The 13,841-nt window shown below is 36.3% G+C and overlaps 1 protein-coding gene across 2 annotated transcripts in view; it reads right to left on the bottom strand.

The window, feature by feature from the left end:
* Positions 1-3,996: 3,996 nt before the first annotated feature.
* The window catches only part of CEP350 (centrosomal protein 350), a gene marked incomplete at both ends in the record, with an annotated part of 100,534 nt that continues 90,689 nt past the window's right edge, over positions 3,997-13,841 (bottom strand). For both annotated transcript variants that reach the window (XM_084251134.1, XM_084251133.1), the window contains 4 exons: positions 3,997-4,161; positions 11,747-11,869; positions 12,565-12,711; positions 12,814-13,221. In XM_084251134.1, coding sequence (XP_084107260.1) covers positions 3,997-4,161; positions 11,747-11,869; positions 12,565-12,711; positions 12,814-13,221 — 843 coding nt within the window. The remainder of the gene's footprint in view (positions 4,162-11,746; positions 11,870-12,564; positions 12,712-12,813; positions 13,222-13,841) is intronic.

A 13,841-nucleotide genomic window follows, 5' to 3' on the forward strand; every position in this document is an offset into this window, starting at 1 on the left:
TCAGGGTCCATGTCTGTCACCTTTGCTATCTCCCCAGACCCAGTGTGTTGCTCAGAACACCAAGGGTGCCCAGCAGCTGTTGAAAGCATGGGTGATGAATGTCAAAGCCCAGGCTGCTCAGAAGCCCTCGCAGCGAGGGCACCATGAACAGAGCACGTAGCTTTACACACCGCTCACCTCATTCCACTGCCCCAGCATAAACCCTCTGACACCCAGTTCAAGATCAGAAGTAAGTGAACTTTACCAGACTAGCTCTCTAAACTTGGCCCAAAACGGGGGGAAAGAGAAAAATCAACATCTGACACAAAATTAACTTATAAATCAGTTTATTTACAGATTTTATCTTTTCTTAAAGTACATTTCAGTTAACAAATCTATTTACACAGGTATACATGGGAATTCATCCCAGTTATTTTACAAATCATACTTACAAACCACACCCTAAGTCTTCTGTGCAAAGTTGCACTGGATGTGACTATTGGCTGAAAATGGCCTGATGACCAGGCTATTTACACATACACAGTAAACGGGTTTCATTTTTTCATGTCTGCACAATACAGTACACACACGGAGGCCGGGCCTCCCAGAGAACGCTTTGCAATGTATTTACCTAGAAGGCTTTGCAAAGTCCGGAAGGAAAAGCTATTAAACATAGGTTAATTAAAATGACAGTACCTCCTTTACATCAGTTTACATTTTTTTTCTTCACATTTTTATAATACAAAGATATTTTATTGAATTGCTGCACAACCAGTTTTAAGATGATTTGTAAACATGTAAATTCCTACAATTTGCATTAAACATCATTGTAGTTTCTATCATTTGCTCTTTGAATTAATGTTTTATTCACTAGTATTCTTAAGGTAGTAAAAGAAGATGTGAGTTTGAACTTCTTGCAGAAAAGTTATGAGTCTCTAATGCTGTGCGAGTACACACTTTATTCAAGTATTGCAAAAAGCTAAGGCCACTTTTTTTCAAGACAAGAAAGTGAACAAAATTGTTTTTATCAATAGGCCACAACACTCATATGAGCAATGAAATCTCTTTTGAAAGATAATTTCTCAGAGACCTGTAGTCATAGAAGGAATTTTCTTCTTTTAAATAAAAGAAAAATAAATTACCTTCCTTGTTAACTACTTTTGAGCTCTTCCCACTTTTCCCTAGAGTAAAAATTCCTGTTTAGACCTGAAGAGGGAATCTATACCCTGTACTTAATTAACCCAGAGTTATGTACCCTGGATAGCACAAATTATTTTGGACTCAGAAATAAATCTGAAGTCTACATGTTGGTTTACTACTAAATTCTGATAGTGCTATTCTAAAAGATATTACTGCTGATGCAAAGATCTTTTTCTTAGAGGAGTTATGAAGAAAGAGTGAAAGAGGATGGGAGTGTGGGGAAAAGGAACAAAGATTAGAAAGGGGAAATATTTAGATTCTTGGTTAAGAGGCAGAGCTTGATTAAAAAGATCCCTATAAGGAACAAGTGGCTAAGTATCCGCATTTATCACCCCTAATCCTAACAACAAACCCATTTTCCTTTATGTTCAAATGGTTAATTCGGCTAATTATAGATTCCTCGTTTTCTGCTACCAGACGACGGATAACCATTTCTAGTAAGAAGTAAGACTGATCTAATCCTGCCTCACATCTGGAACCCAAGATTCTCAAGATAGTAACAAAGGCTGGGTAGGTTAGGACTGTGACAGCCACGTTCCTGGCAGCGCTCTTACCAGAGTACTCTAAGTCCAGACTGCTGATTCATGGACTTAAATTCCTTTTTTTCCTTTCCTGGAACCATGTCATAAAGAGTAAAGATAAACTTTGTTGTTAAAAACTGATTTAGATTCAAATAATAAGGATGTAGAAAAACAACCTATAGTCCTATAGCATTATTTTCATATTGTTTATAAAAAATTTACAGCAGCTGTAAAGTTTTAGTATTTAAGGACAATGTAATCCTACAAACAACCAAATGATGTAGATGATTTTCTGTCTTCCAAATAACACAAACTGAAAAAAAATTCCTTTGCTTTTCCTTGGCCATATGAAAATAGTATCTCCACACTACTGGTTAATAACCCCAAGAAACCCTAGCTGCTCTCAGTCAGTTTGCTTATTATGGCTACGCGACTAGAGCTCCACATCAAAAGCCTGCAAGAAATGCTGGCGATACATCAAGCCAAGCATTTCCCGAGACCCAATCACAATAGTTCAGTGCTTTCCTTATTGATCAAGAGCTATCACACCAGTCCTTGTGCAAAATGCAAAATTCCAATGATTATTTCAATAAGTTTCTCATAATGACAAGACAAAAGCAAAGAGGAGTGGAAGTGTGCATAGTGAAACATTTGAGATGCAAAGGCATATTTGGAGGAAAGATGCAGAAATGAACGAACATGCACACTTAAAAGATTATACCGTCTTTGGGGTATTTTTCTAACTTATTTTGAAGCTATAACATTCCAGGATATTTGTAATATGAATCCAGTGGATGTCTTATATCATGCTTCTAATCAGGACCTTCAATATTAAGGCATTTACATTCACGCCTAAGATATCCACATTCTTCTGGATTACTTGAAGGACATGACTGATTAAGGGAAACCAGTCAAAAAGGCAGGGCACTGATGATGTCCTGGGAGAGCGCCACGCATGCTCTCACATAGCAGCAGGAGTCTTTTTTTTTTTTTTCCCCAGATTCAGGTAAATAGTTGTGAGAAGCTATGCTGCAAGAGAGGCAGAATCAAACTTGACAATGTCTTTAAATCATTTCTCCCACTGCAGGTGATCTTGGAAAAGCTCATCTTCTTTTCACTGAATTAAACTGCCTTCTTCGATATGTGTATGGGTTTGTTAAAACCATAGGGTCCTGTGCAAAGGCTACGAACCACAGAAGCTTCAAGACAAAAGTTTTAACTATTACAAGAAGAATCTTTCACTTCTGAATAGGGACACACATTTTCAATAATTTATCTTAAAATAAATTAAAAAATGTTCCGTAGCACAAAACAAGCACACAAACAATGGACAATTTTTTTGTCTTTGGTGCACACACTCATTTCCTAAATCATTCAAGTAACAGCGTCTGACTTCTTGGGGAGAGATGGGAGTTGAAAGTTTGAAGGCCAAAACAAATTATTTCCACTTCTGCCATGCCTGGATGCCTGAGGTGGTCCTGAGGATCTGGGATCTGGGAGCAGCTGGTAGAGGTTCAGGAGTAAGAAAAGTGCGGGGGTACAACAAGGGGTGGCAGACCAGCCCTGCATCAGTCCTGGAGCCCATTCTTTGGTGGGGGCATTTCTTTGTTTTCATGTCCACCATTTCGAGAGAACTAAAAATAACCATAGGTTTAAAATTCTTTAGATGGTGCTCAGAAAGCAAGGCTACCATCGACTTGTGTTGATAGTCCATCCACTTGGTGCTGCTCAACTGCAGTGATGGAGAAAATGTCTTCCAAAGAGAAACTACGTGAGCTCCAGAATGTGAAATAGGCCCACATTCTTAGACTTGCCTATTTAGAGGTGGTGAAAGGTTTAATACTGTTTGGAGATGATAATGTCCATTTATGACTTTCATGGTACTGACCAGGATTACTCTTCAAAAATGGTATGATGCATCTATATTACCTTTCTTCCTGACTTCAGACTCCAGGAAGTGATACCCTAGGTCTAAGCTAAGAGGTAAGTCTGGTGTTTCCAGCCCTCATCTGAGACCCAGTAGGGATGTAACAAGAGATGTAGGATTATACTCTGTGTCAGTATCAGGAGTCAACCCTGCCCACTGAAAATAACCAATTAATCCGGTGGACAGTCTCTAAAGACAAAGGCTGCAATACCAGATACACCGCTTTGTCCCACTCACTCCAAACCAGCAGTCTTTCAGAACAGGAAGGTCCGGAAGCACTCTTGCTATGATGGAGATGGGGTGTTTAGCAGGAGGCAGAAAGGCCCAGGACTCATGTTAGCACTCAGTGTTCGATTTATTTGCAAGATGTCACACAAGTAGCATTCTCCCCTGTTTTTCACTGATCTGATTGAGAACATCAATAGTATCTCTGATCAAGGTCTCAAAGATCCCATCAGCTAGCTGCATCTTCACACACAACTCATCCTCATCATAGTTCACCCACTGGGCCTCCTCTTCGTGGAGCTCCTGTACCTAGAATTTAGGGGGGGAAAAAAGGGAGAAAAATCACTGTTACACAAAGACTGGGAAATGAGTTATGTCTGCTGACTTGGTAGTCCCATCATTGAGAACACCTGAGAAAAAGAGTAAGTTATGCAGTGACATCAATATCCCCTTTAAAGTTGTGAAGAGTTAAAAAACTCAATGGCCAAATAAAATTAAAATGAATTCAAAATTATCAAAATGGATTATGATAATATTCTAGCATTTTATTAATATTAAGGATTATAAGTGTGTTATATATGTCAGCCTAAGTAAATGTATATAGGAATTTAAGAGGCAGAGAAAGCAAAATACTAGTTATATGGATCTGCAATTATAAAATACATATATCCAAACACAGTATTAGATGATTCTGGAGAACTATAAATAAATATACAAAACTTAATATTCATTACAGTATTTTTAAAATGTAATGCTGTTTATTTTTTTTAAAGTCATTATTATATAATACTTTTTTTTTTTTTAGCACTTTAGGATTTAGGGATTCCTAATGTAAATGAAAAAATCAAACTAAAATAATTGCTCAAGATTTTGTTCTTCTTTATAATAAATTCTTTTTGTTTTTTTAAGATTTATTTATTTATGCATACAAGAGCTGGGGTACAGGCCAGAGATGCAGGGGGTAAGAGGATTCACCCGAGACAGAGTGGGGAACAGAACAGGCAGATTGACCGAAGTACACTGCTGAGGGGAGCAGCAGGTGAGACAGGAGAGGTCTGCCTTGCCATGTGGGTTTCTCCCTGGCCAGCTGAGGATCAAACTTGTGCTGCAGAGGCTGTAGATTGCTTCATAGCGCAGTGCTTAACCCCTTGCACCACCAGGGAGGCCCCTACAATAAATTCTTAAAAGCAACTTACAAGGAAACACACTAGACTTACAGTAAATAATGGTACTGTGAGGGGGAGGCCAGGTAGAGAAAGTAGATTGATTATAAGCCCAGATATAGTCACAAATTCAGCAAAGGTAACTGCAGTGATGGAGGTGTCGAACCCGAAGTCTCATTTAGCAAAAATGCCAAGTGACAACAAGCTCCTGACTTGCCACAATCACAGTTCATTTGAAAAAGACAGAAGTGAAGAGGGGCCCTTGTCCTCTGGTCCCAATGAAGTAAATGAGAAGACTTGTGGGTCAAAGAGGCTACATCATCCCAGAGTTTTAGAGTTAGAGAGGGAAGAACAGTATTGCCCATTAACCCTCGACTAGGGTTGACAAATATATGACAAAGGGCTGCCACATTTCTCTTTGAGGGGGGTTGTTTGAAGGATATGCCAAGTACTTTTTCACTAAGATACGGCCCATGAATGGATGTACCACCAAGAAGAGTTGTATGGCCAAGTAAGTTTTAGGAAAATCCCTCTGGGGGGTCTTACAATGTATATTAGCCTATTAAAGAGAAGTCTACCAGTAAAGAAACCTATTTAATTCAGAATTTCCATATTTATTTGATCAAAGAATCATTTTCTATGGCTGTAAAAGGAAAATTACTAACCTTCCAAGGAACCATGTTCTGCTTATAGGAAGAATGCCATAAGAAATGGCCTAAGCCAACATTTTTCAAATTGGTACTAAGGGAAAACTATGTTCTGGGAAAGCTAATAGGTGTGTCCTCTGAAAAGATTTCTTATCACCCATAAATTTGTTAAAACAAAGCTGCACAGCTTTCCTTTTTATAGATAAGTTCTCTTAGCCTTTAGTATTAAATTTGTTCTTTGAGCAACTTTGTCTCCAATAAAATATTTAGGAAGCATTGTCCTAATTAAATTCTTTTTGCCCTTCAGAGTAGAAATATATGATTGGGACATTATCCATTGTTATCTCTCAGTGTACCCAGGATGAGCCCCACAGTGCCCTTGTCAGTATTGGCAAAAGTTTACACTATTTCCTGTTCAGCTGCTGAGAACTAACATCATGTTTTCTTTTTTGCTTTGGCTATCTGAACGCACGAAGTGTAACGTGGAACTTCAACTATGGCAACAGAGGGATTGTATTTGACTCCATTTTTTCCTTCTGCACTTTGCAGTCTATTCTCTTCTATTATAGTTTTCCTATTCCTAAAGACGTTATGTGTGTAAATTAAATTATACTAAAAAGTTGGACTAAATTTTTTTAAAATAGGGTATCAGGTTGATAGAAAAGAACAATGTGACAAACAGAATGTGGTAAAACATCGGCAAGTGTCTGTAAGGGTCTTTCATCACATCCTTGTGAACAAGATTGGGAAATAAGAGACAACTCAGTTAAGTGGATCTGTACTTTATTTGATTAAAGGTAAATTATCAACCTGAAAGGAAATTTCTACCTGAAAGATGCAGGAACTTTTTTCTTAATCCTTCAATTCTATCTTGTTCTATCTTGTTCATATTATACTACATGAAATTATTATGCAGATTATATTGTTTATGTTTTTCCATAAGGCTATGAGCTCATCAAACTTTTGCATTTCAATTATAATTTCTCAGTTACTAGGACAATGCCAATAGACAGTGCTAAATAAATATCTGCTATATGGTATGTGGGAGTAAAAGGCTGTCTTTGGTTCTCTCCAGTTAATCATTTTAATAGTGATGTAGATACATTAACTCTAGAGATAGGGAAGTTGGGAAATGTATCAACTATGTTGGAAGAAAGAACCCGTTTGTGTCAGTAGTGTGGGTACTAGGCCAAATTTAATAAGATGAACAAGAACTGCCTAGAGTAAGGAAAATAAAAGGAAAAGTAAACAAATGGAACTACATCAAACTAAAAAGCTTCTGCATGTCGAAAGAAACAATCACTAAAACAAAATGACACCCTGCCGAATGAGAGAACATATTTGCTCACCATACATGTGACTGATATCCAAGATCTAAAAAGAGCTCACACAACTCAACAAAAAGAAAACAAAAAACACAACCAAAAAATGGACAGAAGATCTAAATAGACACCTCGCAAAGCACACACACAGATAGCAAACAGGTACTTAAAAAATGCTCATTATCACTTCACATCACGGAAATGCAAATCAAAACCACATTGAGATAGCAACTCACACCCGTATCAGAAAAAGTTCAGAAACAGCAAGTGTTAAGAATGTAAAAATAGGGAGCCCTTGTACACTGTTGGTGGGAATATTAGAGTGGTACAGGCCCAATACAAAACAGTATGGAGGTTTCTCAATATATTAAAAATAGATCTACAATATGATTCAGCAATTCCACTCCTAAAGAATGCAAAAACATGAAGTTGAAGAGATACATATATGCACTCCTATGTTCACTGTAGCACTATTAACAATAGCCAAGTTATGGAAGCAACCTAAGTGCCCAAGGACAGATGAGTGGATTAAGAAAATGTGTGTGCATACACGCGCACACACACATACACACACCTGCAAATGGCAACATTGCTAGAAATGGGATTATGATAAGCAAAATAAGCCAGAAAGAGGACAAATAGCACACGACTTTTCTTCTATATGGAATACAGACAAAACAGAGTCAGACAAAAACCAAACTAAAAACAATCTGACTGTAAAACTAATCTACCTGAAGAGGAACAGGGAGAGGGAGAACAATGGACAAAGGTGGAGAACTATCGGTGCTTAGGTGGTGGGTATAGTAGCATACACCCAAAGAGGAGGAATCCAATATTTCTGAATTATATACAATGTTGTAAACCAATGATATCTTAATAATAATTTAAAACATATGGCTTCTTGGGTCCTTGATAAATGTTTCAAAAGACTGTAGAAAAAAATTAAATTGTTATATAAAACCCCAAAGCTGTAGAAGCAAATTCTAATTAATTAATCCTGTGAAAATCAATTTAGGTTTAATAAAAGAAACTTATCAACAGTAAGTGGAAAATTGGGAGCTATTGAGTACCTCATCAGCTTCTAGTTGTAAGGGAGATTCAAACATCACCTATGTGGTTTCACTACAGGATTTGTCATTTTAAGTTCAGTTTCTATCTTCCTGAAGTACATATTTTACCCTGTAAATTATGATTAAGTGCCACCCTTAAAAAAAAAAAAAAGAAGCACTTTTTTAAATTTTAATTTTAGGTCTTTAATGTAAAGGTCTTAGCCTTTGTCTGCAAATGTCTTTATTTTAACTCTTACTCTTGAATTATAGTTTCCTTTAATACATACTTCTGACTTGGTGGGGTTTTTGCTTCAGCAATTTGAAGATACTATTTCATGGTAATCTGACCTCTGTTGCAACTCTTGAGGAATCAAATGATAGCCCTTTATGGGGAAATCTTTCTATTCTTTTTGGTCTCTCTTTAAGATCGTGTCTTCATGCTACTGTTTCTTTAGATTTGTCCAGGTGTGGATTTATTTTTACTTATTTAATGTACAGATTCATAGCTTCATTCAGTTATGAAAAGTTTTCAACTACTCTCTCAGAATATTGTCTCTTCAATTCTTTCAATTTTCTGTGACTCTTCCCTTGACATATCTGTGGCCTTATTTCTCTTTCATGTCTGTGTACTTCTCCCCTAACTAGTTCAACTTCCCACTCTTAAATCCCTGTTTTGGCACTTAGGATTTCTCTTCTTTCTCAAGATATCTTGATGTATCGCAATATTTTTTGTTATATTTTACCCAGTCTGTTTATATATTTATAAAATACAATTTTTTTTTGCTAGAACTCATAGTCTTGCCAGCTAATTTCTTGTACAAAGTTTGGTTTTTAATGTTCTCCAGGAGTTTTTCAAATTTAATTTATAAGTAATAAAAGTATACAATATTCTTAATCCTTCCCCTACTAAGAGGACATTTTTACAATCATGTGAGCAGTTACTTCCATTAGTCTGTAACTAGCTGGAAGCCTCAAATATTAAACCTCTATGTCATTTTGAACTGGTATACCATCTTTGCTCTGACATGTGCTCAAAATAAATTTATCTTAAAAATTAAGCTTTAGGGCCTCCTCAGTGGCGCAGCGGGTTGAATGCTGTGCTGTGATGCTGTCCACAGCCTCTACAGCGCAGGTTCGATTCCCAGCTGGCTAGGGAGAAACCCACATGGCATGGCAGACCTCTCCTGCCTGGCCCGCTGCTCCCCTCAGCAGTGTCTTTGGCCCGTCTGCCTGTTCTATTCCCCGTTCTCTCTAGTGAATTCTCTCACCCTCCCATGCCTCTGATCTATACCACAGTTCTTGTATAAATAAATAAATCTTTAAAAAAAATTAAGCTTTAATAATGGGACCTCCCTGGTGGTGCAAGGGATTAAGTCTCAGCACCATGAAGCTATCCGCAGCCACTGCAGCATGAGTTTAATACCCAGCCAGGTAGCTGACCCACAATGCACAGTAGACCTCTCTTGCCTCGCCCACTACTTCCCTCAGCCTACACTCCAGCTCTTGTATTCATAAATAAATAAATCTTTAAAAAAAAAAAACTAAAAAAAATTAAGCTTTAATACACCAGTCACCTTTCACCTAAATCTTTCTAGCTGGTCTTCTTACACAGACTTGTTTCTTTTGAAGCATTCTTCCAGTGTTTTTTTAGTAACTGAAAATCTGATCTTGCAATTTCTTTTGCTTAAATTGCTTGCTTTTAAAATAAAATTCAGGGCTTCCTCTGGTGGCGCAAGCATTGAGCACCATGCTGTGAAGCTGTCTGCAGCCACTGCAGCGCCAGTTCAATCCCAGCCGGCCGGCAAGGGTTCCACATGGCGTGGCAGACCTCTCCTGTCATGCCCGCTGCTCCCCTCAGCAGTGTATTTTATCAGTCTGCCTGTTCTGTTCCCCTCTCTGTCTCTGGTGAATCCTCTCATCCTCCTGCGCATCTGGCCTATACTCTGGTTCTTAGTAAAATGAATAAATAAATCTTAAAAATAAAAAAAATAATAAAATAAAATTCAAAATCCTTTACATGACTTACAAGGGCACTACAGGATATATACTCTCTACTTCTCCAGTTTTATCTGACACTACCTCTTCCTTGACTCCAGTAACAATGACATTTCAGCTCAAACCCACATCTTTCTCATTTCAGGTCTCTGCATATGTGACTGCTCTCCTATTGTTTGCTCTCTCATAGAACTCAGTTAATATTTATTCATCTTTAAGATCTCAGTTTAGATGTCACTTCCTCAGGGAAGCCTGGCCCTGACCATCCTCATTAGATCAGTTTCCCCTGGTTTATGTTTTTACAACAGATTCCTTTTATGTTTTAATTAATATATAATTCAATTTATAAATTAAATTATTTATAAGTAATAATTTATAATTTATATTTAATTTATAATTACATACTTGCATAAATTATATAATAGCTAGTTTCTTCCAACAAACTGTAAACCCATGGAGGCAGAGTCTGTATTTGTTTTGCTTTATTAGCACTATTCTTAATGTATGCACAGAAATGGTTTATAAGGGATATGATCAATTTAACTAAGTAATTGAGTGTCTTTTGACTTTTTTTTCTTTAACACTTAAAGAAGTAGAGGAAGTTAATATCTTGGAAATTAATAACTCAAACCTTGAAACACTGAAGAAATATGAGATCAAGTTCACTTTCTTGAGTGGTAAAAAGATTCTAAAGAACTAGCTAGTAAAATCTTGGTACTTATTTGGTGGGCAAGTCACTGAATCTAAAGTTCCTCATTTATAAAATAGAAAAATAACAGTAGTCCTTTCTATCTTGTATCACTATTATAAAAACCAAATAAGGCCCAAGAAAGAATGGTAACTAATGGTAACTAACTACAAAGAGTGGTATATGGTAGCTATAAATGGTACACTAAACAAAAGTTTACCTACTATAGTCATTACTGAGTAAAATGAAGTAGCAGAGTGGACATAGTTGGAATAAACTGATAAAATTAAGCATTATACTTCCATTAAATGAATGTTAAATATAGATAAGACAAAAAGAAGGAAAATGTTTACAGATAAACCTGAATCAAGTGACATCTGAGTTTCCAAAGGTTTGCTATTACTTGACATTCTTTTAGGGAGGAAAGGATGAAAAAAAAACTTTTGGTACATATTTTTCTAATGTTAGAGAACCACATTGCAAAATGGAATAAATCCTATCCAGCTAAGGTTCTGGTTGATGATGGTGATGATGATGATGACAACGATGATGACAGTAATTTTGCAATAACAGATAATAATTATTGAGTTATATGCAGGGAACTAATCTATATTTACATATGTAAGTCTAACTAAATCCTCTTAATAATTTTATCAGGTAGGCACTATTACTATCTTCGTTTTGCAGAGATGTTTTGCAATGAGACACAAAAAGGTTAGATAACTTATCCAAGATTGCAATAAATTCAGTCTGGCTTCAGTCTCTATACGCTAATCTACTACCTTTAAATTTCATTCCATTCAACCTTTTATTTCTCATGTTTCACACCCACAAAATAGTTATGTTAAGCACTCATCAAAGGAAAGCAATTTCCAAAATGGTGAGGCAGGAATGCAGCAAACGAAAGGCATTAAGACTTTACTATCATAGACTTAAGATCAATTATATTATTTTTCCTTTCAGTATCTAACTACAGTCTGATTTTAGAAGAGATGCTCAAAATAAAATTAGTTCAGTTGTATATACTAACCAGGATATGGTCTACTCGGTCTCGTTTCTTTCTTCCAAATTTCATCATTTTCTGCCAATCTGTTTTGTGGTTAGTTTCCTTCTTAAGACTAAACAACTTGAGTACTTCAGTTGCTAAGAAGGTCTGTGAAAGTAAGAAGAATAAATGAAACACAACAACCCTAGAGCTGCTGCTCAGAGTGGTCCTAGAATCAACAGCATCAGCATCACTTGGGAACTTTCTAAGAAATGTAGAACCCCAGATCTATTGAGGAGGAAAATTTCTATTTTAACAAAACCTCCAAGTGATTCACACACAATGAAATCTGAGAGGCACTGCAGTAGAAATATAACCTTTTCTGAAATAAAGAAACCTATGACTAGACAGATAAATTCTCACCGATGTGATTTTAAAGTTGGTTTGTTGGGAATTCTTGTAGCTTCAGGGCACTGAATCTTCTTAGTTAATAAATTTTTTATACATCACATTATCATCCAATATATTTCAAAACCACCTTGCCAATTTGAAAACTCCAAATCAAAGATGGAAAGGTAACATTTATGTGTCTCGCTGGCATGTTTGATTTCTATACGACAGGCTTTCAGGTGTACTTCTAGAATATTATATCTATCTAAATTACCAAAAGCTCACTTAAAATCCCTATCAATGGCAATAATTTATTTATTTCCTAATTTTTTCTTAAATATTATAAATTGCATAATATAGGAAATAACTGGAAGGTAAATAATACTGAAGAATAAGTGCTTTTATGGTATTTATAGATCTGTGTAAATGAATAGCAAGTCAAAAAATGAGGTACTCTGTATACTCTGCAGTACCTTTATTTCATCAAGATTGTTCGGATCTTTCACACGTCGGAAATAACTAGAGTTGATTCTACATGGCTTCATCCAGACAGGTTGATTCAAGTTGGGATCCTCAGCAAATATTTCCTCAAAAATCTCTTTTGTTAAATCAAAAACCGCCTTGATGGAGGAAAAATGAAACAAAATAAAGTGGCTAAGAATCCAAATTTTAGACAACAGAGAGAAGTTTAAAAATTAGAACTATCCTTCCATGTTACATACCTGTTTGTAAACCCTCTTACTAGTGCTTTCTATATCTAGACCTTTACTGGCACAGCCAACTAGTTTTGTAGGGATACTGATGCTATGAACATCATGACCTAATTCTTTCCATTTCCAAAGTTCTTCTGCTGCATTATGTACAAGTATTTCTACTTCTTCTGCAGTATGCGGAACTGCCAATAATGTTTCACATGGCTTTTGGGGAACTCTTTTAGGTTCTGCCATGAGAGGAACAATTGTTTCTTCTGCCTTATTTTTTTGGATCTTGTGGGAAGAGCTCAAACCAAAGTCTTCATCAAACCAGTCTTGATCATCTCCTAGTGCACTCAGGAACTCCCGGCTAATTTCAAGTTCTGCAAGTCTCTTAGCAAGCTCTTCTTGCCCACTGGCACCAAATACTGGACTCTCCTACAGAAATAGAACCATTCAAATAGAGCACCATCAACGACCTCTGATCACTTAACAAGTTATTTTTTAAAAAGAAAGCAAACACATTATTTGTGTATTTACAATTTCTATAAACTAGCAAAACAAAAACAATAAGGTGACTACTAAAGAACAATTTAAGAAAAAAAACTAAAAACTACCCTGTTTCCATAATTCTGCTTATATAAGTTTTATAATTTAATTTTTATAAAATGTTTATTGATTAGTTTTTTTTTCCTATTTGTATCACCATTATTCTGTTTCTGAAAGACTGGCTTGTCCCTGGAATAAGGACATGGGATATGAAATTTCTCACCTTTGGTGATTATCTGGTTCAAGTTACTCAAAATCATTACTTTTGCTCAATTATCCATGGGCAACCTAAACAAGTTGATGGTCTGAATATATGTCACAGCAGACATATTTCCGTTTTACCAGAATCAACATCACTACTGGTAATCTATGCAGGGCAACTATTACTAAATAAGTATGTGGGCAAATAATTTCACAGGCAAAAAAGAACTGGATTGAGAACTACTGGGAAGCTCCATGGGATAAATTTCTTTAGGGCAAGAGAATGTTATCTGTGGTCAGTATGCAGT

Source organism: Talpa europaea (assembly GCF_964194135.1).
Source record: "Talpa europaea genome assembly, chromosome: 12".
Lineage (NCBI taxonomy): Eukaryota > Metazoa > Chordata > Mammalia > Eulipotyphla > Talpidae > Talpa > Talpa europaea.